This window comes from Salvelinus sp. IW2-2015, linkage group LG11 (assembly GCF_002910315.2).
Source record: "Salvelinus sp. IW2-2015 linkage group LG11, ASM291031v2, whole genome shotgun sequence".
NCBI lineage: Eukaryota > Metazoa > Chordata > Actinopteri > Salmoniformes > Salmonidae > Salvelinus > Salvelinus sp. IW2-2015.
In genome coordinates, this window is record NC_036851.1 from 1,999,422 (window position 1) to 2,026,114 (window position 26,693).

A 26,693-nucleotide genomic window follows, 5' to 3' on the forward strand; every position below is an offset into this window, starting at 1 on the left:
CTCTGTCATCCTCTGTCAGCCCATAGACATTAAAACCTTGTCAGCCCCATAGACATTGGTTCAGCCCCTCAATCTCCACTTGACAGGCTCGTTGACGCTGCACTTGACAGGCTCGTTGATAGCACACCACACCCCCTTAGGTGCACTTGCAAAGAGCGTGCACGAGGGCGAGCCTCCTTGTAGCCTGCCGGCCCGTGATTGGTCTGTGTGACGACAATTGTAGTAGTCAAAATGGATCACTATAATTATACGTCTCGATTTGTAGCAAACTTTAAAATAATAACTCACCGCGGCCATTGAACTTGATTATAAACACATTTTGGGGGGGGGGGGGACCGGCAAGATCTTACAAAGTGTGTACTGTTTAAGAAATCTTGTGTGTAAGTGATTGAAGCCTATTTATAGCACCTTTGAATTTAAATAGGTTTAGGACCCAAAACCTGCCAGTATAAGCAGTGTTGAGTAAAATGTACTCTGAACTCACTGACACTGACACTGACACAGGTTTTTCAAACTTTTCTTAACCTTTTCTTAACTACTTCCGAAAGTATTCAGACCACTCAACTTTTTCCAAAATGTGTTATGTTACTGCCTTACTCTAAAATGGATTTTAAAAATTCTGAGGAATCTGTCCTCGAGAGGCCCAGCCAGAGCCCGGACTTGAACCCGATCAAACACCTCTGGAGAGACCTGAAAATAGCTGTGCAGCAAAGCGCCCCATCCAACCTGACAAGGCCCGAGAGTTTCTGCAGAGAAGAATGGGAGAAACTCCCCAAATACATTTGTGCCAAGCTTGTAGCGTCATACCCAAGAAGACTCAAGGCTGTAATCAATGCCAAAGGTGCTTCAACAAAGTAACTGAGTAAAGGGTCTGAATGCTTATCTAAATATGAGATCAGTTTTTTTTATTTTATACATTTGCAAAAATGTATAAAAACCTGTTTTTGCTTTGTCATTATGGGGTATCGTGTGTAGATTCATGAGGGGGAAAAAACTATTTAATACATTTTTGAATAAGGCTGTAACGTAACAAAATATGGAAAAAGGGAGGGGGTCTGAATACTATCCGAATGCACTGTATATAAACCCTGGATAGCTGACTCTATGGGTGGGTTGCACCAACATGGATTAACTCTTAAAATGGGTTAAATCAAGGTTTATCTATTAATCTTGTTGCACCAAACTTTAAAACATAGTTTTAAATGAATCCTACTTACATGTAATCCTTCTTCTAAAATAAAGTTCAATTTTATTTAAAAAAAAAGTTTAATTTATTAATCTTGACTACTGCAATTTCTTTTTACTGGCTTCATTCAAATTCCCAAAGGAGAAGGAAATGCGCAAGACATGGACAATTGCACTCAAAAGAGTGCTACCAGCCATCAGATGAGACAGTACTATGCTCTGACCATTGAGGACAAGTGGTTTGACAGGACAGCAACATCAGAATCCATTACCTTGCAAAGAATAACAGAGAAGGAGTAATGGAGTCAGAGGAGACGGCTGCCGTTTTACAATCCCATAACCAATTGTGCTATTGTGTGTGTTTTCTCGAGTTATTTGTAACTTATTTTGTACATAATGTTTCTGCCACCATGTTTTATGACCGAAAAGAGCTTCTAGATATCAGGACAGCGATTACTCACCCCGTACTGGAGGAATACTTTTTCTTTAACGAGTCTGACGGGTGGCAGTATATGTACCCGCAAAACACCAGTCTCTCTGTCAACAGTGAAGAGGTGACTCTGGGATGCTGACCTTCTAGACAGAGTTGCAAAGAAAAAGTCACATCTCAGACTGGCTAATAAAAAGAAAAGATTAAGATGGGCAAAAGAACAGACACTGGACAGAGAAACTCTGCCTAGAAGGGCAGCATCCCGAAGTCGCTTCTTCACTGTTGACGTTGAGATTGGTGTTTTGCGGGTACCATTTAATGAAGCTGGCAGTTGAGGACTTGTGAGGGGTCTGTTTCTCAAACTAGACACTAATGTACTTGTCCTCTTGCTCAGTTGTGCCTCCCACTTCTCTTTCTATTATGGTTAGACAGTTTGCACTGTTCTGTGAAGGGAGTAGTACACAGCATTGTACAAGATCTTCAGTTTCTTGACAATTTCTCACATGGAATAGCCTTAATTTCTCAGAACAATAATAGACTGATGAGTTTCAGAATAAAGTTCTTTGTTTCTGGCCATTTTGAACCTGTAATCAAACCCACAAATGCTGATGATCCAGATACTCAACTTGTCTAAAGGCCAGTTTTATTGCTTCTTTAATCAGGACAACAGTTTTCAGCTGTGCTAACAATTGCAAGAGGGTTTTCTAATGATCAATTAGCCTTTTAAAATTATAAACTTGGATTAGCTAACACAACGTGCCATTGGAACACAGGAGTGATGGTTGCTGATAAAGGGCCTCTGTACACCTATGTAGATATTCCATTACAAATCTGCAGTTTCCAGCTACAATAGTCATTTACAACATTTACAATGTCTACACTGTATTTCTGATCAATTTGATTTAAAAAACAAGGACATTTCTAAGTGACCCCAAACATTTGAACGGTAGTGTACATATGAGATGAGTAATGTAAGATATTAAAGTGACTAGTGATTTATTTATTAAGTGGCCAATGATTCGAGTCTGTATGTAGGCAGCAGCCTCTCTGTTTTAGTAATGGCCTTGAGATAGACTGAAAAACAGCTTCTCTCGGTCCCATCTTTGATGCACCTGTACTGACCTCGCCTTCTGGATGGTAACGGGGTGAACAGGCAGTGGCTCGGGTGGTTGTCCTTGATGACCTTTTTGGCCTTCTTGTGACATCGGATGCTGTAGGTGTCCTGGAGGGCAGGTAGTTTGCGGTACCAGGCGGTGATACAGCCCGACAGGATGCTCTCAATTGTGATTCTAACATGTACTGACTCAGGGGCGTGAATAGTTATATATATATTWTTTTTTTTTTAACTAGGAAAGTCATATAAGAACAAATTTTTATTTAAAATGACGGCCTACCCTGGCCAAACCCGACCGACGCTGGCCCAATTGTGTGCAGCCCTATCCCAATCACGACCGGATGTGATACAGCCTGGATTCGAACCAGGGACTGTAGTGACACCTCTTGCACTGAGATGCAGTGCCTTAGACTGCTGCGCCACTCTGGAGCCACATATATAAATTACATTTCTGTATTTAATTTTCAGTAAATTTGCTAACATTTGTTTTCACTTTGTCATTATGGGGTATTGTGCGTTTAATCCATTTTGAAATCAGGCTGTAACGCAAATTTATTTTGGAATAAGTCAAGGGGTATGAATACTTTCTGAAGGCACTGTATATCGTCAGTTATGTGTCCAATAATGTTGGCCTATGTGGTTGTGTCCCTTGTCACTTCTGCTACATTACAGCAGTGATCCACTAAATGGATAGCCACGCTAGCTTCGCCCTCATGTCGGTACTAGCAAGCACGCTAGGTAGTGCTAGGTATCAACAGTCAATCCAGTAGGTGCTGGAAACTATAGTGAGCTTCCATTGGTCAATAGCAACGCGATGTAGCGGTGAACAACTTTGGTCCACTCTTTCACCCATGCTTGCATCGCTCAATGGTCTTCTGCCCACGTCCCTTCTTTTAATTGAAAATGAATCGGGCTCCGTTCATAGCCCCCAGCGTGCTAAATCAAACCAAATGCTAGATGCATTTCTGCTGTTAGGTTAGTCGCTTGTCAACATTGTATAGCTATTAGCTAGTTACGTACAGTAGCTAGTTAACAGTAGGCATCAGGGAAGAGCAACTGTTGACCCAGTGTCCCCCAGTCCTGTCTTACCATCTCCAACCATAGGTGCGGAATGATAGGAGTTGGCAAAACGACACAAACAGATCCAGAGCCAGCCAATGTTGTGCCATTTCAAACTATCTTCCTACAAATATATCTATGTGGTGCAATAACAGGTATGTTACACTAGCAATAACAGCTAACTAGCAAGCATGTAGACAGTTAGTTGATAACGTTGGATCTTGGTAGTGTCTCTCCGCTGTATGATGCTAGCTAGCTAAGTTACCCTTAGCTAGCTACCCTTAGCTAGCTTATATTAACCCCAACACGATCAGGCTAATATTCAAACTGGAGAAACAAACTTCTGCAGCCAATTTAACTAGGTTGTACTGATTCATTACCTGCGTGGGTGTGTCCTCATTTGTACTTTGTCCTTGTTCTCCATTGTTTTCTTCAAGATAGTTCACTTCTGTAGCCAGCGGTTCTTGCTGCGATGATACGCTTTTCTGAATGTTTTACAGTTGTCTCTCAACTTCTCATTCGTGTTTCATTGTGTAAAGCCAAGTTTCCAAAATCTGAAATTTTCCTTAAACTACTTTAATCTCATTCGTTGCTCCATCCTCCTCTGACTAGGCTGCTTTTGACTTTTTTGACAATTTGTAGCCAAGTGTCTTGACATTCAGTTCAAACCAGGAAGAGCGTTTTGAGACTGGGCGCGGAATGAGGGGGGCCAAAGAGAATAGCCTACCACAGCATGAGTCATAATACCTACCGTTCAAACACGGAAATGGTTACAATCGTTTTTCCACCATTCATTTTATCCTGGCATTGTGGATTTTAGAAACACTTCAAATAAGTGTTTCGCGTAGGCTTACCCTGACGTGACGTTTTGATAACCGTGTAAATGTCTATCGGAAAAGGTGACTTTTATCAATATATTCGCCTGTATTTAGCCCCCCAAAAATGAAAAGCTAATTAGCTGCTAATGTGGCTATCATACAGAACTACAAATGCCTGTCTCAAGCTTCATGTCACTCATCAGGGCCATGATAATCTGGACATGTCTGCCGAATATAGGCAAAAAGTAAGAATCTCTGGATTAACTATCTAATGTTAGCTAAATTGGCTAAAGTTATTTAAATTGACAATTATGTGAATTAAATGTCTTATATAGCTAGCTAACATTAGCTTTCTATTTGTCTAGCCATTTAAATGAATAAGAAATTCATAAAAACAAGTTAAGTTTTATTTGGCATTTATAAACCATCAAATCAAATTTTATTTGTCACATACACATGGTTAGCAGATGTTAATGCGAGTGTAGCGAAATGCTTGTGCTTCTAGTTCCGACAATGCAGTAATAACCAACAAGTAATCTAACCTAACAATTCCACAACTACTACCTTATACACACAAGTGTAAAGGGATAAAGAATATGTACATAAAGATATATGAATGAGTGATGGTACAGAATGGCATAGGCAAGATGCAGTAGATGGTTATAGAGTACAGTAAATACATATTGAGATGAGTAATGTAGGGTATGTAAACATAAAGTGGCATAGTTTAAAGTGGCTAGTGATACATGTATTACATAAAGATGGCAAGATGCAGTAGATGATATAGAGTACAGTATATACATATGAGATGAGTAATGTAGGGTATGTAAACATTATATTAAGTTGGCATTGTTTTAAAGGTGCGTAGTGGTACATTTTTACATAATTCCATCAATTCCCATTATTAAAGTGGCTGAAGTTGAGTCAGTATGTTGGCAGCGGCCACTAAATGTTAGTGGTGGCTGTTTAACAGTCTGATGGCCTTGAGATAGAAGCTGTTTTTCAGTCCTCTCGGTCCCTGCTTTGATGCACCTGTACTGACCTCGCCTTCTGGATGATAGCGGGGTGAACAGGCAGTGCTTTGGGTGGTTGTGTCCTTGATCGATCATTTGGTCTTCCTGTGACATCGGGTGGTTAGTGGTCCTGGAGGGCAGGTAGTTTGCCCGGTGATGCGTTGTGCAGACCTCACTACCCTCTGGAGAGCCTTACGGTTGTGGGTGGAGCAGTTGCCGTACCAGGCGGTGATACAGCCCGGACAGGATGCTCTCGATTGTGCATCTGTAGAAGTTTGTGAGTGCTTTTGGTGACAAGCCGAATTTCTTCAGCCTCCTGAGGCGCTGCTGCGCCTTCTTCACCACGCTGTCTGTGTGGGTGGACCAATTCAGTTTTGTCCGTGATGTGTACACCGAGGAACTTAAAACTTTCCACCTTCTCCACTACTGTCCCGTCGATGTGGATAGGGGGGTGCTCCCTCTGCTGTTTCCTGAATCCACAATCATCTCCTTGTTTTTGTTGACGTTGAGTGTGGAGGTTATTTCCTGACACCACACTCCGAGGGCCCTCACCTCCTCCCTGTAGGCCGTCTCGTCGTTGTTGGTAATCAAGCCTACCACTGTAGTGTCGTCCGCAAACTTGATGATTGAGTTGGAGGCGTGCATGGCCACGCAGTCGTGGGTGAACAGGGAGTACAGGAGAGGGCTCAGAACGCACCCTTGTGGGGCCCCACTGTTGAGGATCAGGCAGGCGAGGTGGAGATGTTGTTACCTACCCTCACCACCTGGGGGCGGCCCGTCAGGAAGTCCAGGACCCAGTTGCACAGGGCGGGGTCGAGACTCAGGGTCTCGAGCTTGATGACGAGTTTGGAGGGTACTATGGTTAATGCTGAGCTGTAGTCGATGAACAGCATTCTCAACATAGGTATTCCTCTTGTCCAGATGGGTTAGGGCAGTGTGCAGTGTGGTTGCGATTGCGTCGTCTGTGGACCTATTGGGTCGGTAAGCAAATTGGAGTGGGTCTAGGGTGTCAGGTAGGGTGGAGGTGATATGGTCCTTGACTAGTCTCTCAAAGCACTTAATGATGACGGAAGTGAGTGCTACGGGGCGGTAGTCGTTTAGCTCAGTTACCTTAGCTTTCTTGGGACAGGAACAATTGTGGCCCCTTGAGCATGCATGTGGGAACAGCAGACTGGGATAAGGATTGATTGAATATGTCCTTAAACACACCAGCCAGCTGGTCTGCGCATGCTCTGAGGACGCGGCTGGGAATGCCGTCTGGGCCTGCAGCCTTGCGAGGGTTAACACGTTAATGTTTTACTCACTGAAGGAAGAGCCCGCAGGTTTTGGTAGCGGGCCGTGTCAGTGGCACTGTATTGTCCTCAAAGCGAGCAAAAAAGTTATTTAGCCTGTCTGGGAGCAAGACATCCTGGTCCGCGACGGGGCTGGTTTTCTTTTTGTAATCCGTGATTGACTGTAGACCCTGCCACATACCTCTTGTGTCTGAGCTGTTGAATTGCGACTCTACTTTGTCTCTATACTGGGACTTAGCTTGTTTTATTGCCTTGCGGAGAGAATAGCTACACTGTTTGTATTCGGTCATGTTTCCGGTCACCTTGCCCTGGTTAAAAGCAGTGGTTCGCGCTTTGAATAATGTGTCTCTGAACAAAGGGGGGGTCAAAATCAAAAGTAACAGTCAGGATCTGGTGTGGCCACCAGCTGCATTAAGTACTGCAGTGCATCTCCTCCTCATGGACTGCACCAGATTTACAAGTTCTTGCTGTGAGATGTTACCCCACTCTTCCACCAAGGCACCTGCAAGTTCCCGGACATTTCTGGGGAGAATGGCCCTGGTCCTCACCCTCCGATCCAAGGAGGGTGAGGAATTGGAATTGAGATTTGAGGAATTGAAGGATCTCAAAGGAATTGAGATCCGAGCTCTTCGCTGGCCATGGCAGAACACTGACATTCCTGTCTTGCAGGAAATCACACACAGAATGAGCAGTATGGCTGGTGGCATTGTCATGCTGGAGGGTCATGTCAGGATGAGACTGCAGGAAGGGTACCACATGAGGGAGGATGTCTTCCCTGTAATGCACAGCGTTGAGATTGCCTGCAATGACAACAACCTCAGTCCGATGATGCTGTGACACACCGCCCCAGACCATGACGGATCCTCCACCTCCAAATCGATCCCGCTCCAGAGTACAGGCCTCGGTGTAATGCTCATTCCTTAAAACGATAAACGTGAATCCGACCATCACCCTTGGTGAGAAAAAAACGTGACTCTTCAGTGAAGAGCACTTTTTGCCAGTCCTGTCTGGTCCAGCAACAGTGGGTTTGTGCCCATAGGCGATGTTGTTGCCCGTGATGTCTGGTGAGGACCTGCCTTACAACAGGCCTACAAGCCCTCAGTCCAGCCTCTCTCAGCCTATTGCGGACAGTCTGAGCACTGATGGAGGGATTGTTCATTCCTGGTGTAACTCGGGCAGTTGTTGTTGCCCTCCTGTACCTGTCCCGCAGGTGTGATGTTTGGATGTACCGATCCTGTGCAGGTTTTGTTACACGTGGTTTGCCACTGCGAGGACGATCAGCTGTCCTGTCTCCCTGTAGCGCTGTCTTAGGCGTTACACGGTACGGACATTGCAACTTAATGCCCTGGCCACATCTGCAGTCCTCATGCCTCCTTGCAGCATGCCTAAGGCACGTTCACGCAGATGAGCAGGGACCCTGAGCATCTTTCTTTTGGTGTTTTTCAGAGTCAGCAGAAAGGCGGCTTTAGTGTCTTGAGTTTTCATAACTGTGACCTTAATTGCCTACCGTCCGTTTACATTAATTTCACTCGTCTGATAGAACATGATTCCACCATCTTTACCGTACCATACTTCCACCCAGTTCCAGCAATAAGCTGATGAGGTAGCAATTTAATGTACACAAACTAGCAATGAAACTCCCCCCCCCCAGAGCAAGCAACAGAATTGTTAACGGGATATGTAATGCTCCATACCAGTTACTCTTTCGCTAATGGAAAAGTTTGCAAGGAATATTCTTTTACTAACAAGTTCGTAATACTTTCTTCATTCTCGATTCAGTCAAAAGTGAATCTTATAAAACATGTCAAATTGCAGGTGGTTCTCCAAAAACCAGAGAATATTCATCAAGATATTAAATCCACGTTTTGTATTGAGAAATGCCTCACGTGAGCAGATCTTTGTTTTGGTCGAATGTGTGATGCGCTGTCATCTACTTCCACACTTCGCAGTGTTGCATATAAACGACTAGGTCCTGCAAAGATGTCGGGAAATGCAAGATGTCTGGCAGCTAAAATGGTGAAGGAACTCATCACTTGGTGCAAAATGTGGGTTTATCTTTCTGAATATTCTCTGGACAACCATCTGCAACTGGACAGACATTTATAAAATATACTTTGTCGAATCCAGAACAAAGAAAGCAACTTCAAGAACAGGTTATTTGAAAAAAATCCTTGCAAGGCTTTCCATCAGCCAAGCTGCAACGGTTATGGAGCATCACATTAACAATTCTGTAGCTATGGCGGCACGGACTTCACATATTACCTCAAGTAACCGGTGCCCCCCGCACATCGACTCTGTACCGGTATCCCCTCTATATAGCCTCGCTATTGTTATTTTACTGCTGCTCTTTAATTATTTGTTCATATCTTATTTTGAGGGATATTTTTCTTAATTGCATTGTTGGTTAAGGACTTGTGTAAGTATTTCACTAAGGTTGTACCAGTTGTATTCAGCGCATGTGACAAATACAATTTTATTTGACTTCAACTGGTAATCTATGAGATTGATAGCTATGTTGCTTTCTTGAGCAAAACTGTTTCTCTATCACAATTTTTGTGATAAATCAAAACAATGAGACAGAGGCACCCATAGAGAGGATAGTTTATTTATGAGAACATAACAGCAATGTTCGATCAGTAAATCACAGAGCAGGAACATCAGACCAGGAATGCACAATGGGATGCAACCTGTAATACAAAGGGACATAGCATAAGATGTTGCACAGTACTGCAGTTATAACAATGAACATTTTACAATAATTGATTACAAAGACATCCACCAAGAGGACCGCAGCATGCCTTTGTTCTCCTAACCCAGCACCAACAAACTTGACTCAACTAATCATCTGAAGACCTTGTTTAGATGATTCAAAAGGTGTGTTCAATAGGCAACAACATTTTGAAATACTTGCACACTTGTTACACATTGAAACATTTTCTACTGACTTGTGCCTACAGAACACGACCCAGGTGTGCTAATGGCTAGGACAAAAGCCTGCACACACCCAAGCCCTCCGGGACAAGAAGTGAAAAACACTGGCCTAATAGATAGATGAAATTATGCCTAATTGGTTGCAAAATACTCACAGGGGTTTATTTGCCAGTTGGCCTGACACTTTCAAAAATGCCAGCTTCCCTCATGTTGTTGAACTCCTTTGTGGCATCGTATTGTTTGTAGAAATCGGCATAGGCCTGTTTCCTTGGCTCTGTTACACCGTACTGAGAAGACAAAGTATATACATCATGCCTGTTCCTGAAGATATCCATTCAATGTGATAACATCAATTCCATGATGGACTTTAACCCTTTCGTTTTACACTTCTCTACCCAGAGCCTCAAGATAGAAAAAAAATTATAATAATTAAATTGGCTAATTATTCTCATCCATCAGCTGACCTTGAAAGCTGCTGCAGCCACCACTGACAGGGCGAAGGCGATGGGCAGGTGGAACCTCAGACGCTTCCCGAGGAGTCCTCGCATTGCAGGCTTAGCCAGAGACATTGTGGAGTACCTGGAAGGTTCAGAAGAAAAATGTAACATTATTTAATTAGGTTGAAGTAGAACAATGCTGCTTTCAGAAATGTCCTTATGTCAAGAAAATTCTTGATATGGTTTTAGTTAGACGTCCTCCAGCAATGTATGAACTTTCTGTTGAAAAGCCATATATATCCCAAGTATAAATACAGTAAAGTAAAAACGCAAAAAAATAAGTTGAGCACAATAGTGTTTTCTAGGCAACTGCCAACTTCAAGGAGTAGGGTATTCAAGGAGTTTGTCTAACGGGAATCTGTGATGTCATTGGCTTCCGCCCTTGCTTGAGGAGCAATAGCGAAAAGTGGAAAGGCTCCAGGGTTTGATACTGCATTTGCAACCATTTGACTCCTATTTTAGACAGCCAAGTTAAGTTTAGATAGCTGGCCGCTAAACTATCATGGTCGAATTACCGGCCGGGGGGGCCATTGATTTTGTTAGTCTCACTCAGTTACTAAAACAGCAAACATTTCTCTACACCCCATTGCAAAATGTGTAGAATGGGGGGGGGTTATGGGGACCAATGAGCAACAGCGGCCCCTCACGAGTTCAGATTTTTTGTGGCCCCACCCCTCAAATTTGCCCATTCCTGCTATAGATAATATGTCGGGCAGAGAGCACGCAGCTCTCAAACAGCTGGTTGTTGTGTGGAGCAAAGACCGACAGCATTAGAGGTTGGAAAGATGTTCCAAGTTATGATAGCAGTTACTGGTAGAGCTAAGGCAAGACTGGGTATACAAACCAGGTATTTTAAAAGTTCAAACTCTTGGTTGAATATATACGGGCGTAGTTCAGTCATTACAGCCTAACTTGAAAATCCGACATTTCCCCTAGGCTCTTTGGTCCTTGAAAAGTCCTTGAAGTTATGGTAGCCGATTTAGAAGTTCTACTGCGCAAAACATCAAATGTTTTCTATACAAAAGTGTTCCATTACAAAGGGAACCTGGTTTTTGGTCACTTTCTCATTTTAAAACATGGTACAGTAACCCCTCAACAACTGTGTTGTGTGTGTTTGTGTCAAGAGCATGCTGTCTATTTAGTCAAGCAATGTGGACATACTTGAGAACTTAAAAATAATGTGAATGTCAATGCATAATGTAATTCGGTAGGCCTATAAAAAAAACATTTTAAAAAAGCATTATTCTTAATGGTAATGCATACTTTTTTGCATATATTTGGGAGTTTTTTTCGATATAGACTGTTACAATAATTAAATATAAAACGTAAATATAAATAATAGTAACGTTATTATTATTACAATTAAATGCTTGAAAAACCATTGAATTTGACTTGCCAATGTCTGTATAAACACTGTATTGGCTACTATCTCACGCCGCACATGAAAGAAAATCACATGTTCCTGAAATTATGAACGTATCATTCGCTTTCCTGTCAGATCTTGACGTGACCCAGTTGTTTTTTTCCTTATTCGGCCAGTAGGTTTGGGCCACTGGCAAATGTACCTGTATGTTGAGCCCGGCTGTGTGCGATGCACGAAGGGCTTTTATGTCTAACACTTTGTGTAGCAGTTAGCGATGCTAATGATAGCCTAATCGTTTTCGGGTAGATGGAAGGCAATTAATATAACTACAAAGTAGCCTATGCCTACCTGATTATTTGCATCAACACAATGGCAATTTGTTTTGAAAACAGTATTTCAATATTTTCAATATTTTGTTTAAAAAAATAAACGTTTGCTGCAATTTGGTTGCTCGCTATAGTTTTACCGGCAGAATAAATAAATATCTACAGCACCAACCACAGACAGTCCGAGGCCAAAGTAGCTAGCTAGCAAACGTTACAACAATCTAGAGGGCACTGTCGATAATAATAATATTACTATGCAATGGACAGAATCATAACATTTCAACACCTTGAAGTATATATTTTCTGTACAGGTTAGATGGAAAGTATTCGATTTAGCGTTCACATTTACTAAATACTTACAAGAAGAACTAACGACCTTCACCAAAATATGTTAGCGCGGCTCTGAGGCGTTGATCTTCCGGAAAGAATACTACTGGTGTCGCGAAGGGACAATCAGAGTAAATAAAGTGGCCAATCCAAGACACGCAAAAACGTCCATCTACGGAAACATCATGGGCGCAAAAACTATCAGAGATAGCCAAGTGCAGGGTTCCCGACCGATTCGTGTATGGTTCTTTCAATCAATATCCGAATTTAACTAAGACGGATAATCATTTTGAATGCATTAATTCATTTTCTATATTTCGTCCACAAGATTGAATTAATGAACAGAGACGGTGTTGGCGTAGAGAGGAGGGGCTTGAACAGGATACGTGTGCTAGCTGTCTTCAAAGTAAAAGCTGTGTGACTATCTGACCCCAGTCAACACGGTGGGTTCGGGCCTATTCAGTTTGAGACTCAGGGTACACAGCATCGACTCCGGCAGAATCATATTACTCTGGGTTCCGGCTAATGGTAGTCGGGCGAGTCCACTAAAGCATATCTGTCCCGATTACCTTTTTCAGAAGTAGGGCAATATGAGTTTTTTTTTATCGGCAGGTGATGGAAGAACTAAAAACGAATAAATATAATAATTTCACCTCTAATTAGCTATGTCATTTGAATGCTAAAATTCGTCTTATTAGGCTATTAGATGGAGAAGGATCTCAAAATGGAGAAGGATCTCAAACCTTGTGATATCCTCAGTCATTTCACTTACAGACTTGTATTTCAGAAGAGGGAAAACCCTTGCTCAAAAAACAATTGTACAGACGAATGAAAAAGCTATTTTTAAAAATCAGAACTTTCATAACCAGTTAGTTGGATTTCTGTAAACGTTATGCTATAAATGAATTAGATTTTACCACAGATTTATTTTTTTGGAACCTAACTCACACTAATTCTAATAATTTAAGTCCTTCGGCCAAACCTGGTTTAATATAATGGCGTTGGCGATTTTTTGTCATATGCTGGTGGCCACGTTAATTATAAGATGACTTGGGATACATGATCCATGACAGACAGCACATCTCAGTGTCATAGTCTATAGCCTATTTTTCTATAGTAGGCCTATTCGCCGATACATCCTGACAAAATACACCATATGAGTGGCCTAATGTAATTTTACATCATTGCAATTTACAGCCTAGTGTAGACAATAATTGTGTTCTAACAATAATAAATTCCTCATTGTTACAGCATAGGTCTAGGAGGAATAATGTTTTTTTTCTTCTAAAAATGTAGGCCTATCAATAATGGAGGAAGGAATGAATTATGGCACGTTTCAGGCCCCGAAGTGAACATAATTGTACACTCACAAACTCGATCAGAAACGAGGGCTGAGGGCCTTACATTGCAAACTTCCCTTGTTTGGCTATTCGTTTGAACCGACGGCCAAGATGGTGACAGGGATTCCCCCAAGGGCATTAGGGTAAGTGGCGGAGGGTGTGTATTTAAAGATTTTGAAACGCAACCGAAATATACAAGCAGTGGACCCTATTTCCATGCTTTTAGGGCCCATACTGCAATTCAACAGAAAATGGGCGTGGCTTCGCAATGTTTTCAGATTGAAAGAAAATGGCGACTCCCGTACGGCTCGGGAGAGGCAAAGGTCGAGAGCCATGCGAAATACAACCCAACCAAGCCACACTGCTTCTTGACACAATGCCCACCTAACCCGGAAGCCAGCCACACCAATGTGTCGGAGGATACACCGTACACCTGGCAACCGTGTCATCGTGCATGCGCCTGCCCGCCACAGGAGTCGCTAGAGCGCAATGGGACAAGGACATCTCTGCCAACCAAACCCTTCCCTAACCCGGTCAACGCTGGGCCAATTGTCTGCCGCCCCATGGGTCTCCCAGTCGTGGCCGGCTGCGACAGAGCCTGGACTCAAACCAGGATCTCTAGTGGCACAGCTAGCAACTGTGATGCAGTGCCTTGCGCCACTCGGGAGGCCACTGAACAGGTGATGTTGAGAAGTGTCTGCTACTTTAAGCATCAGCTGTCAGAGCAGCTTACCGATCGCTGCAGCTGTACACAGCCCATCTGTAAATAGCCCATCCAATCAACCAACTACCTACCTCATCCCCATATTTGTTTTTGTTTTTCTGCTGTTTTGCACACCAGTATTTCTACTTGCACATCCTCATCTGCACATATATCACTCCAGTGTAAATTGCTATATTGTAATTACTTCGCCACTATTGGCCTATTTATTGCCTTACCTCCTTACTTGATTTGCAGACACTGTATACAGATGTTTATATTGTGTTATTGACTGTACACTTTTTGCTTTATCTTGGCCAGGTCGCAGTTGTAAATGAGACCTTGTTCTCAACTGGCCTATCTGGTTAAATAAAGGTGAAACTTGAACTCTGTGAAGCATTTATTTGGGCTGCAATCTGAGGCTGGTAACTCTAATGAACTTATCCTCTGCAGCAGAAGTAACTCTGGGTCTTCCTTTCCTGTGGTGGTCCTCATGAGAGCCAGTTTCATCATAGAGCTTTATGATTTTTGTGACTACACTTGAAGGAACTTAGAGTTCTTAAAATGTTCCGCATTGACTGACCTTCATGTCTTAAAGTAATGATGGATTGTCGTTTCTCTTTGCTTATTTGAGCTGTTCTTGCCATAATATGGACTTGGTCTTTTACCAAATAAGGCTATCTTCTGTATACCACCACTACCTTGTCACAACAACTGATTGGCTCAAACGCATTAAGAAGGAAAGAAATTCCACAAATTATCTTTTAATTGAAATGCATTCCAGGTGCCTACCTCATGAAGCTGGTTGAGAGAATGCAGAGTGTGCAAAGCTGTCATCAGGGAAAAGGGTGGCTACTTTGAATAATCTTTATTGGTTACTACATGATTCCATATGTGTTATTTCCTAGTTTTGAATTCTTCACTATTATTCTACAATGTAGAAAATAGAAAAAATAAAGAAAAACCCTGGAATGAGTAGGTGTGTCCAAACTTTTTACTGGTACTGTATATACAGTGGGGAGAACAAGTATTTGATACACTGCCGATTTTGCAGGTTTTCCTACTTACAAAGCATGTCTGTAATTTTTATCATAGGTACACTTCAACTGTGAGAGACGCACTGTGAGAGACGGAATCTAAAACAAAAATCCAGAAAATCACATTGTATGATTTTTAAGTAATTAATTTGCATTTTATTTTGGTGGACAACCAGAGACATACACAACCAGAGACTTTCTGTCGAACTATTCGTCACAGACGGATCGAGTGGTTTCAGAGAGACGACAGACAAAGGCGTCTAAGTGTAAATATATGTTGAATTTCTAAATCCGAATGAGCGGTTGTTAGGGTGCTAAATATCCATATTTACAGTTAGCGTATTATTCAGCTGTATAGACTATCTGAATTACTTTGTCTCTCCTTCTCCCCCTCTTTCTTTCTCTACCCCTTTCATTGTGTAACAAGCTGTCATATCGGTGCTGTCATAACCACTAGAGTCATACACCTTAACAGTACCTACCTAGAAGCGGCTGTTACTAAACGTGACCCAGTGGTTAGCCTTGAGATTTACTATTTGGAGAAACCCCTGGGCCAGTGTTGGTACTGCTGACAGCATGGCGATGCCGCCCACCACAAGGAGGTAAATGCAAATAGTTATAATCTGAGATTTTTATATTCACCTTAATGGATGGTGACACCAGCTAGGAGCGAAACAGCACCAAGGTTTCCCAGGTCTCACCTTCCTTTCGTCCTTCTTCCAAGCCAAGTCATTCACCCGGATGTCAAAGCACTTGGTCTCCTTGATTCTCCTCCGGTGGCTCTCCTTCTGTTTCCCCTGTGCCTGAAGCTAAGCAGGGTTGGTCCTGGTTACTCCCTAGATGGGAGACCAGATGCTGCGGGGAGTGGTTTTGGAGGGCCAGTAGAAAGCACTCTTTCCTCTGGTCTAAATAAATATCCCGATGCCCCAGGGCAGTGATGGAGGACATTGCTCAATGTAGGGTGCAGTCTTTCAAATGGGATGTTAAACGTGTGTCCTGACTCTGTGGTCACTAAAGATCCCATGGCACTTATTGTAAGAGTAGGGGTGTTAACCCTGGTGTCCTGGCTAAATTCCTAATCTGGCCCTCATACCATCATGGCCACCTAATCATCCCCAGAATACAATTGGCTCAATCATCTCCCCTGTAACTATTCCCCAGGTCGTTGCTGTAAATGAGAATGTGTTCTCAGTCAACTTACCGGGTAAAATAAGGGTTAAATAAAAAATAAACCTAACAATAATAGACCTCCCAGGTATTTACATTTAATGTATGTATATGATTACTGCCGCTAGAGGGAGCTGTGACATCAATAGAGTGTGTTAGTGAGATTTTGTTAGTTTCTCCGTCTCATTATTTTACCCTATTAATTCAGGTACAGTTGAAGTCGTAAGTTTACATACACTTAGCATGGAGTCATTATAACTCGTTTTTCAACCACTCCACAAATTTCTTGTTAACAAACTATAGTTTTGGCAAGTCGATTAGGACATCTACTTTGTGCATGACACAAGCAATTTTCCCAACAAATGTTTGCAGACAGATTACTTCACTTATAATTCACTGTATCACAATTCCAGTGGCTCAGAAGTTTACATACACTAAGTTGACTGTGCATTTAAACAGCTTGGAATATTCCAGAAAATGATGTCATGGCTTTAGAAGCTTCTGATAGGCTAATTGACATAATTTGAGTCAATTGGAGGTGTACCTGTGGATGTATTTCAAGGCCTACCTTCAAACTCAGTGCCTCTTTTGCTTGTCATCATGTCGAAAATCAAAAGAAATCAGCCAAGACATCAGAAATAAAATGTAGACCTCCACAAGTCTGGTTCATCCTTGGGAGCAATTTCCAAATGCCTGAAGGTACCACGTTCATCTGTACAAACAATAGTCCGCAAGTATAAACACCATGGGACCACGCAGCCGTCATACCACTCAGGAAGGAGACACGTTCTGTCTCCTAGAGATTAATATACTTCGGTGCGAAAAGTGCAAATCAATCCCAGAACAACAGCAAAGGACCTTGTGAAGATGCTGGAGGAAACAGGTACAAAAGTATCTATATCCACAGTAAAACGAGTCCTATATCGACATAACCTTGAAAGTCCGCTCAGTAAGGAAGAAGCCACTGCTCCAAAACCGCCATAAAAAAGCCAGACTATGGTTTGCAACTGCACATGGGACAAAGATCGTACTTTTTGGAGAAATGTCCTCTGGTCTGATGAAACAAAAATAGAACTGTTTGGCCATAATGACCATCGTTATGTTTGGAGGAAAAAGGGGAAGGCTTGCAAGCTGAAGAACACCATCCCAACCGTGAAGCACGGGGGTGGCAGCATCATGTTGTGGGGGTGCTTTGCTGCAGGAGGGACTGATGCATGTCACAAAATAGATGGCATCATGAGGTAGGAAAATTATGTGGATATATTGATGCAACATCTCAAGACATCAGTCAGGAAGTTAAAGCTTGGTCGCAAATGGGTCTTCCAAATGGACAATGACCCCAAGCATACTTCCATTGTTGTGGCAAAATGGCTTAAGGACAACAAAGTCAAGGTATTGGAGTGGCCATCACAAAGCCCTGACCTCAAGCCTATAGAAAATGTGTGGGCAGAACTGAAAAAGCGTGTGCAAGCAAGGAGGCCGACAAACCTGACTCAGTTACACCAGCTTGGTCAGGAGGAATGGGCCAAAATTTACCCAACTTATTGTGGGAATCTTGTGGAAGGTTACCCGAAACGTTTGACCCAAGTTAAACAATTTAAAGGCAATGCTACCAAATACTAATTGAGTGTATGTAAACTTCTGACTCCCTGGGAATGTGATGAAAAAAATAAAGGCTGAAATAAATCTCTCTCTACTATTATTCTGACATTTCACATTCTTAAAATAAAGTGGTGATCCTAACTGGCCTAAGACAGGGAATTTTTACTAGAATTACATGTCAGGAATTGTGAAAAACTGAGTTTAAATGTATTTGGTGAAGATGTAAACTTCCAAATTCAACTGTATGTAATGTGCAGAAGTGCAATATGCCTCAAAATATTGAGGTAATATGGTTATTTACATAGTCCATGAGTTTGGTGATGTTTGGTGATGTTTGAAGGCAATTGAAGGGAGTTTTAACGGAGTGAAAAACTGTTTTGTATTTTCCCCATTGTAAGTAATGGAGTTAGGCTAGGTTGCTAATGGTTTCCATGTAAGAGAAGGGATTAAGATGGCGTCCGAACTTTCTGTACTTCTTTTCAACAACGTTTTAGATCCAATTAGTTTTATTTTTTATGAACAAAGGCTCAGTTTACTTTAGGTAATATATGTAAATATGTGATGTCACGATAAAATATGTTAGTGTTAATATTTGTACAAAAATAGCGTTTAACAGTTCGCTAGCTTGATGCTAACAAAAATGTAGCTTGCCTAAGTGCAGGGTTAGCTCTAGGCTAGTTGGTTTTAGTCAATGTTAGCTTACATGTTAGTGGTTAATAGGCCTCCAGTAATTAATAAAAATTGAAATTGACACTGATAGTACAGTGAGTTATATATAGTGTGAATGTGTGGATGTATGGTGACTCCAGGTTTGGATGAAGGGACCAACGGGACTGCCATGGGCAAGTCCCTTGACGGGTACCAGGAATGGTGGGAGGACAATCTGAAGGTAATTGTCGTGGCACACAACAGCAGCGTCCAGTCCTCCAGAGTACTCACCCTATCGCCTGCTGTACGGAAGGGAGCCGCAGCTGTTTACTGAGGTAAACAATGCAATTGTATATACAAGTATTGCATATACTGTAGTATAAAACATTTGTGTTTGACTTAGTGTTTTTCCATTGCTATTTTTTGTATAACGTACTTTGAGATCACTGATACTCCACCTGATGTGGTGGAAGTTGTCAAACTAGATCTGAACGCCTTCGAGGACCACTGAAAGATTATTGGAATCTGTGTGGGTATCTGGACAGGTAGGATGACGGACAATAGTGAAGGTGAACAGGTGGTCACGGGTCAGGAATGGAGGCAGGAATTCCTTTAATCACGAAGTGGTATATTTACTGGGTAATTTCTGTGCTGCATAACAAAGGAAACAGAATAATATGTATCCAATCAAATTCAAATCAGAAAGTCAAATCATAACAATCATTCTCATTATTAACAGAATGAGGTAATTCAGCAATGCGGTTCCATAGGAATTCAATATGAAGCAGAATGGAGTCATTTAGGATCATAACCATTCATCATAATCATGAGAAGGATAATGCATATAAAAATCGATCAGTTATTCAATCTATAATCTCCCTTAGTCTGATATCAGAATTTCAGTTCAGCAAACAATAATTACGTTTCATATTTGATCCTTTCAGTTTTGTCTTCATATGTACATGTCATTTCATTACATATTAAGGAGCGCCTTTAGCACCTCGGATTCAGTGACCGCCTGCAGGGAGAAACTTTGTACTGGGCAGGGGGAAAAGAGGGAGGAGCACCGGGGCTAGTCGCATTAGAAGGGGTGGGAGATGAGAACATGTTGGACGGGCAAGGAGGCATGGCTGAGTCAAATAGTAATCCTGACTCAATGAAGTGGTGGTTAAAGAGCTCAGCCATGTGCTTCTTGTTAGTAACAACAACATCATCAACATTAAGGGACACGGGCAGCTGTGAGGAGGAGGGTTTATTCTGTAGGTCTTTAACTGTTTTCGAGAACTTCTTGGGGTTAGACCCACAGAAAGTGAACTGCTCCTTAAAGTAACTAACTTTGGCCTTCCAGATAGCCTGAGTGCACTTATTCCTCATTTGCCTGAACGAGAGCCAGTCGGCCTGAGTATGCGAGTGCTGAGCCTTTCGCCAAATGCAATTCTTGATTTGGAGTAACTCTGCAAGATCATGGTCGAACCAGGGGCTGAACCTGTTTTTAATTCTCATTTCTTTATCGGGGCGTGTTTGTTTACAATACAACTGAAAATATCAAAAAAGAAGGTCCAAGCGTCTTTAACAGAGGGGATCAAGCTGATTCTATACCAATTTACAGAGACCAGGTCACGAAGGAAGGGTTGCTCATGAACGTTCTTTAGCAAGCTCTATGACAAATCAGGACAGGTCGTTTCACTGAGCAGCCATTACGAACACAGGCTGTAAAACAGTGATCAATAAGGTCATTACGAAAACCCTGATACCTATCAGGATTTATTTCTGAGGATAACATCGAGGAGAGTAGCCTTTTCTGGGTGTTTGTGGGATTGGTAATTATCTGAGAAAGATTTAGGGAGTCCCATTGCTTTAGGACTTGGTCAGGTGGTTTAAGCATGTCCCAGTTTAGGTTACCTAGCAGGACAAATTCAGACATAGTGTAAGTGGCCAGGAGAGAGAGAGCTTAGGGTAGGGTACAGGTCGGTGCTGATGGAGGACGATAACACCCAGCAACAGTCAACAAAGAGCTATTTGAAAGTTTAATGCTTAAAAACAACAAATTAAATTGTTTGGGGACAGACAACCGAGCACCGAAGGTGATCCTTGGTTAAAGATTGCCACTCCACCACCTTTGGAAAATCTGTCTTGCCCAAAAATGTTATAACCAGAAAGGTTACCATCAGTATTCAACACCCCCTCATGAAACACATCTCAGTAATGACCAACACATCTGGATTGGTGCTCTGAAACCACACTTTCAATTGATCCATTTTAGGTAATAAGCTTCTAGTGTTAATGTTTAGAAAACCCAGGCTTTTACGAGAGCAGAAATCAGTGAAGCAGATATCAGAGCACAAGTCAGAATTGGGGCTAGCAACAGTAGATGGGCCAGGGTGTACATGCACATTTCCAGATATCATCAGCAGTAATACAATCTGGAGGGAAGTTTATCCTGTGGAGGGTAGCATCCTGTAAATGTCCCTGTCAAAAGATCCAAGTTTATCTACCTTTTTATTTTATTTAAAAATGTGAGAGCTCGCATGCAGCTGTGTGTCTCTCCCTCTAGTACTAATTATGGCAAATAATATATAGCAAATAGAAATCAAACTTGATGGACATCAGAAATAGATGGGAGGGTAGAGGAAGGACAGGACTAAAAACAAACAAAATAGTACTATTGCAAAATAGATTGTGTCCGTAAAATGTATATAGTGTGTATAAGCTGGAAGTAGAAGCCTATGTGTTCTTGATCATTCGTTTACTCTAATTAGGGGAGGGGTGGTAAATGTTCCTCTAAATGGAGGAACATTTAAGGAAAATATATTTTTTCAAGATATATGTATGTATGTATGTATGTATGTATGTATGTATGTGTATATACACATTACCAGTCAAAGGTTTGGACACAGCTACTCATTCAAGGGTTTTTCTTAATTTTTTACATTGTAGAATAATAGTGAATACATCAAAACTATAAATTAACACATATGGAATGATGTAGTAACCAAATAAGTGTTAAACAAATCCAAATATATTTTATATTTGAGATTGTTCAAATAGCCACCCTTTGCCTTGATGACAGCGTTGTACAAGCTTGGCATTCTCTCAACCAGCTTCATGAGGTAGTCACCTGGAATGCATTTCAATTAACAGGTGTGCCTTGTTAAAAGTTAATTTGTGGAATTTCTTTCTTCCTTAATGTGTTTGAGCCAATCACGTGTGTTGTGTTGTGACAAGGTAAGGGTGGTATACAGAAGATAGCCCTATTTGGTAAAAGACCAAGTCCATATTATGGCAAGAACAGCTCAAATAAGCAAAGAGAAATGGCAGTCCATCATTACTTTAAGACATGAACGTCAGTAAATCCAGAAAATTTCTAGAACTTTCAAAACGTTTCTTCAAGTGCAGTCACAAAAACCATCAAGTGCTATGATGAAACTGGCTCTCATGAGGACCGCCTGTAACGTATACGCTGGGAGTCAGGAAGCAAGTACAGGGAGTGCAAATTTGATAATAAATATAACATAGTACAAAACAAGAAACATGAAAAGCTTACAGACATGAAACAGTCAATAACACCTGTGGAAAGAACTAAGGGGAATGATAGATATAGGGGAGGTAATCAGGAAGGTGATGGAGTCCAGGTAAGTGTCATGAGGCGCAGGTGCGCGTGGCGATGGTGGCAGGTGTGCGTAATGATGAGACAACTGGTGATGTCAAGCGCCGGAGAGGGGGAGCTGCAGTAAACGTGACACCGCCACAGGAAAGGAGGACCCAGAGTTACCTTTGCTGCAGAGGATCAGTTAATTACAGTTACCAGCCTCAAAATTTGCAGCCCAAATAAATGCTTCACAGAGTTCAAGTAACAGACATATCTCAACATCAACTGTTCAGAGGAGACTTTGTGAATCAAGCCTTCATGGTCAAATTGCTGCAAATGAACCACTACTAAAGGACACCAATGAGAAGAAGAGTCTTGCTTGGGCCAAGAAACACAAGCAATGGACATTAGACCGGTGGAAATTTGTCCTTTGGTCTGGAGTTCAAATTTTAGATTTTTGGTTCCATCCGCTGTGTCTTTGTGAGACGCAGTGTGGGTGAACGGATGATCTCCGCAAGTGTATTTCTCACCGTAAAGCATGGAGGTGTGATGGTGTGGGGGTGTGTTAGGGTTCGTTTCTTACGTCCTTCTTTGTCAATCATTGGTTCATTGGTGAAATTAGCATTATGACAATATATTTAATTAAATCATTCAAAAACCTTTATTAATGCAATTGCAGACAGAAGTTGACAAACAGGAACATAGCACGCATGTTTCTGAGTAAGTTCTGCCCCCACCAATGGGTATCCAGTGGTTTTATTAAAACCTAAAGTCGCGCCCTGGTGATGTCACTGCCCTAAGTCGCGCCCTGGTGATGTCACTGCCAATATCATCATCCTCTACTCCTGGGACCAAAACCATGCCTACAAAGCTGTATAAACAGGCCCTTTATTGTTAGCTAAACACATAGCAGTAAATGTCCCCTTCCCCCAAAGTTGACCCATTGTGGAATGTTTACCTAGTCTTATCTCCTTCACTCCCCTGCAGAGTTCTGTCTAAGGGCCTCTTTATAATGAGGCAGAAAAAGAGAGAGAACTAAAATACAAATGTAGAACAATACTAAACTTCTACAATGACTATATCTATTGTTAATCAGTAGTCTAAAACCCTATAAATGTAAGGAGGGAGGGGTCTTTCAACCCCTCCCCTTCTATTAATAAAACATAAGCATAATAAAAAAAAATCTAATACATCAAACATTTGGGTACAACCCCTTTTATGACCCCTAGGTGAACCCGACAGGTGCTTTGCTGGTGACACTGTCGGTGCAAACATTTTAAATGTCACGTTCCTGACCTTATTTCCTTTATTTTGTCTTTGTTTAGTATGGTCAGGACGTGAGCTGGGTGGGCATTCTATGTTATGTGTTTCTATGTTTAGGTTCATTGTTAATTAGCCTGATATGGTTCTCAATCAGGGGCAGGTGTTTTACGTTTCCTCTGATTGAGAACCATATTTAGGTAGGCTGTTCACACCGTTTGTTTGTGGGTGATTGTTCCTGTGTTAGTGTTTATGCCACACGGGACTGTTTCGTTTGTGAGTTTGTGCGTTCTTCGTTGTCTGTAAGTTCTCATGTTCAGGTCTGTTTATGTCATTTATTGTTTTGTAGTTTGTTAAGAGTTTTTTCGTGTTCGTCTTTCTTTAAATAAATCATTATGTCTTCATACCTCGCTGCATATTGGTCCGATCCTTGCTCCTCCTCAGACGAGGAGGAGAACGAACGTTACATTAAAATAAAGAAAAACCCTTGAATGAGTAGGTGTGTCCAAACTTTTGACTGATACTTATATGTATACACACACAAATACACACACACACGCATCTTTTAAAAATATATTTCCCTTTTATTTTCCACTAACCCTACCATATACACTACCGGTCAAAAGTTTTAGAACACCTACTCATTCAAGTCTTTTTCTTTATTTTTACTGTTTTGAACATTGTTGAATAATAGTGAAGACATCATCAAAACTATGAAATAACACATATGGAATCATGTAGTAACCCAAAAATGTTTTATATTTTATAATTGAGATTCTTCAAAGTAGCCACCCTTTGCCTTGATGGCAGCTTTGCACACTCTTGATATTCTCTCAACCAGATTCATCTGGAATGCTTTTCCAACAGTCTTGAAGGAGTTCACACATATGCTGAGGACTTGTTGGCTGCTTTCCTCCACTCTGCGGTCCGACATCCCAAACTATCTCAATTTGTTTGAGGTCAGGGGATTGTGGAGGCCAGGTCATCTGATGCAGCACTCCAACCCAATGGTCACTCTGACGGGGCTCTACAGCTCTACAGATGGGAGAACCTTCCAGAAGGACAACCATCTCTAAAGCACTCCATCAATTAGGCCTTTATGATAGAGTGTCCAGACGGAGCCACTCCTCAGTAAAAAGGCACATGACAGCCCGCTTGGAGTTTGCCAAAGGCATCTAAAGGACTCTCAGACCATGAGAAACAAGATTCTCGGGTCTGATGAAACCAAGATTGAAGTATTTGGCCTGAATGCCAAGTGTCACGTCTGGAGGAAACCTGGCACCATCCTTACGGTGAAGCATGGTGCCAGCAGCATGCTGTGAGGATGTTTTTCAGTGGCAGGGACTGGGAGACTAGTCAGGATTGAGGGGTAGATGAACAGAGCAAAGTACAGAGCGATCCTTGATGAAAGCCTGCTCCGGAGCCATCGGGACCTCAGACTGGGTTGAAGATTAACCTTCCAACAGGACAATGACCCTAAGCACACAGCCAAGACAACACAGGAGTGGCTTCGGGACAAGTCTCAGCATGTCCTTGACTGGCCCAGCCAGAGCCCGGACTTGAACCTGATCGAACTAAATAGCTGTGCACCGATGGTCCCCATCCCACCTAACAGAGCTTGAGAGGATCTGCAGAGAAGAATGGGAGAAACTCCCAAAATACAGGTGTGCCAACCTTGTAGCGTCATACCCAAGAAGACTCTAGGCTGTAATCGCTTCCAAAGGTGCTTCAACAAAGTACTGAGTAAAGGTTTTCAATACTCATGTAAATGTGATATTTCCATTTTAAATTTTAACAAATTTGCAAAAATGTCAAAAAAACAGTTTCTGCTTTCTTATTATGGGGTAATTGTGTGTAGATTGATAAGGGGGGAAAAGTATTTAATACATTTTAGGATAAGGCTGCACAGTATAAAAAATATATATATGGGGGATTGGAAATGATGCACACAAATACATTGATGGAATCCACAATCTATCTGCAATGTTATACCCCCCCCCCAAAGTTTTTTAGTTTTTTAAAAACAAATAATAAAAAAGGTTGCTGGAGCATTCTTCAAACCAAAAGGCATGACTTTGAAAGAGAACAAACCATCAGGGGTGACGAAGGCAGGCTTGTCCTGGCTGACGGGATCTATTGCCACCTGTCAATATCCGCTTTTCACATCCCGATTATTTAAGATGGTCGCTCCGACCAGAGATTCCAGTATATTATCGATGTTTGGTAGAGGGTAGGCATCGCTTTCTATTATGGCATTCAGCTACATGTAGTCCACACAGAATCGATATCCTCCATCTTTCTTTGGAATCAAGACAACCGGAAAAAGAAGGTTCCACAAAGCCATTAGCCAATATGCTCTCAAGCTTTTCATTGAGAATCGCCAGTTTGGAGGGGGACAGCCTGTAGAGATGTTGCTTAATGGTGACTTCATGCCGGCTGTAGATTTTGTGTTTGAAGACTGTTGTTCAGCCAGTTGTAAGAGTACAGACCTCGCCGTTTATCTCCAGCATCTGGGAGCGCTGCCACCTCTCGTGGGTGGGGTATGGCTGTAATCAGTGTGATAGCCGGATTATCTGCCTTCATTGGTGAAACTTGTTTTAGTCTCTGCCTTTTCATTGTATTTTCTCTCTTTGTCGTCATCTTCATCTTTGTCTTGACTTTTCCAAGACTCTGGATAGGATAGCAGGCAGTGCATTTCCAGTTTGAAGTTGAGGTGGCCGGAAAGGGTCAGAGCACATCCAATAGGATGTTTCGGACAATGAGATGGTCAGTCTGCTGAAGAACATGATGTCCAGGCCAAGGACTACATCAAATGCAAGGCACAGATCTGCAAGAATAGTTACAGGAAGGGTAATCTCATCATGCAGCTTTATTTCCATATCCGTCCAGCCCAAGGGATTGGTCGGTTCTCCAAATACAATGGTCCTTCCTCCCAAGTTCAAAGCTCCTCATGTGGTAATGCCATCTTTTTCCAGAGGGGCTCCTTCCTCAGGGT

General features: G+C 42.0%; 2 protein-coding genes across 2 annotated transcripts in view; both read right to left on the reverse strand.

Moving 5' to 3' along the window:
• The window catches only part of LOC111969651 (serine/threonine-protein kinase 4), a 55,271-nt gene extending 50,792 nt beyond the window's left edge, over positions 1 to 4,479 (reverse strand). The window contains exon 1 of the mRNA XM_023995804.2: positions 4,169 to 4,479. Within this exon, the coding sequence (XP_023851572.1) occupies positions 4,169 to 4,212 (44 nt within the window). The 5' untranslated portion in view covers positions 4,213 to 4,479. The remainder of the gene's footprint in view (positions 1 to 4,168) is intronic.
• A 5,021-nt stretch (positions 4,480 to 9,500) lies between these two features.
• Positions 9,501 to 12,494, reverse strand: cox6c (cytochrome c oxidase subunit 6C). Its single transcript, XM_023995805.2, has 4 exons — positions 12,389 to 12,494; positions 10,307 to 10,421; positions 9,998 to 10,129; positions 9,501 to 9,598 (listed from the first exon to the last, which is right to left on the reverse strand). Exons 2-3 carry the CDS (start codon positions 10,409 to 10,411, stop codon positions 10,004 to 10,006), a joined length of 231 nt encoding a protein of 76 aa, XP_023851573.1. The 5' UTR covers positions 10,412 to 10,421; positions 12,389 to 12,494; the 3' UTR covers positions 9,501 to 9,598; positions 9,998 to 10,003.
• Between the last annotated feature and the right edge of the window lie 14,199 nt (positions 12,495 to 26,693).

Excerpts from the sequence above, each read along its gene's own strand:
- cox6c (XM_023995805.2), bottom strand. The coding sequence starts at position 10,411 with ATGTCTCTGGCTAAGCCTGCAATGCGAGGACTCCTCGGGAAGCGTCTG. Across the intron at positions 10,130-10,306 it reads TGGCTGCAGCAGCTTTCAAG|TACGGTGTAACAGAGCCAAG; the intron begins GTCAGCTGATGG and ends TTGTCTTCTCAG.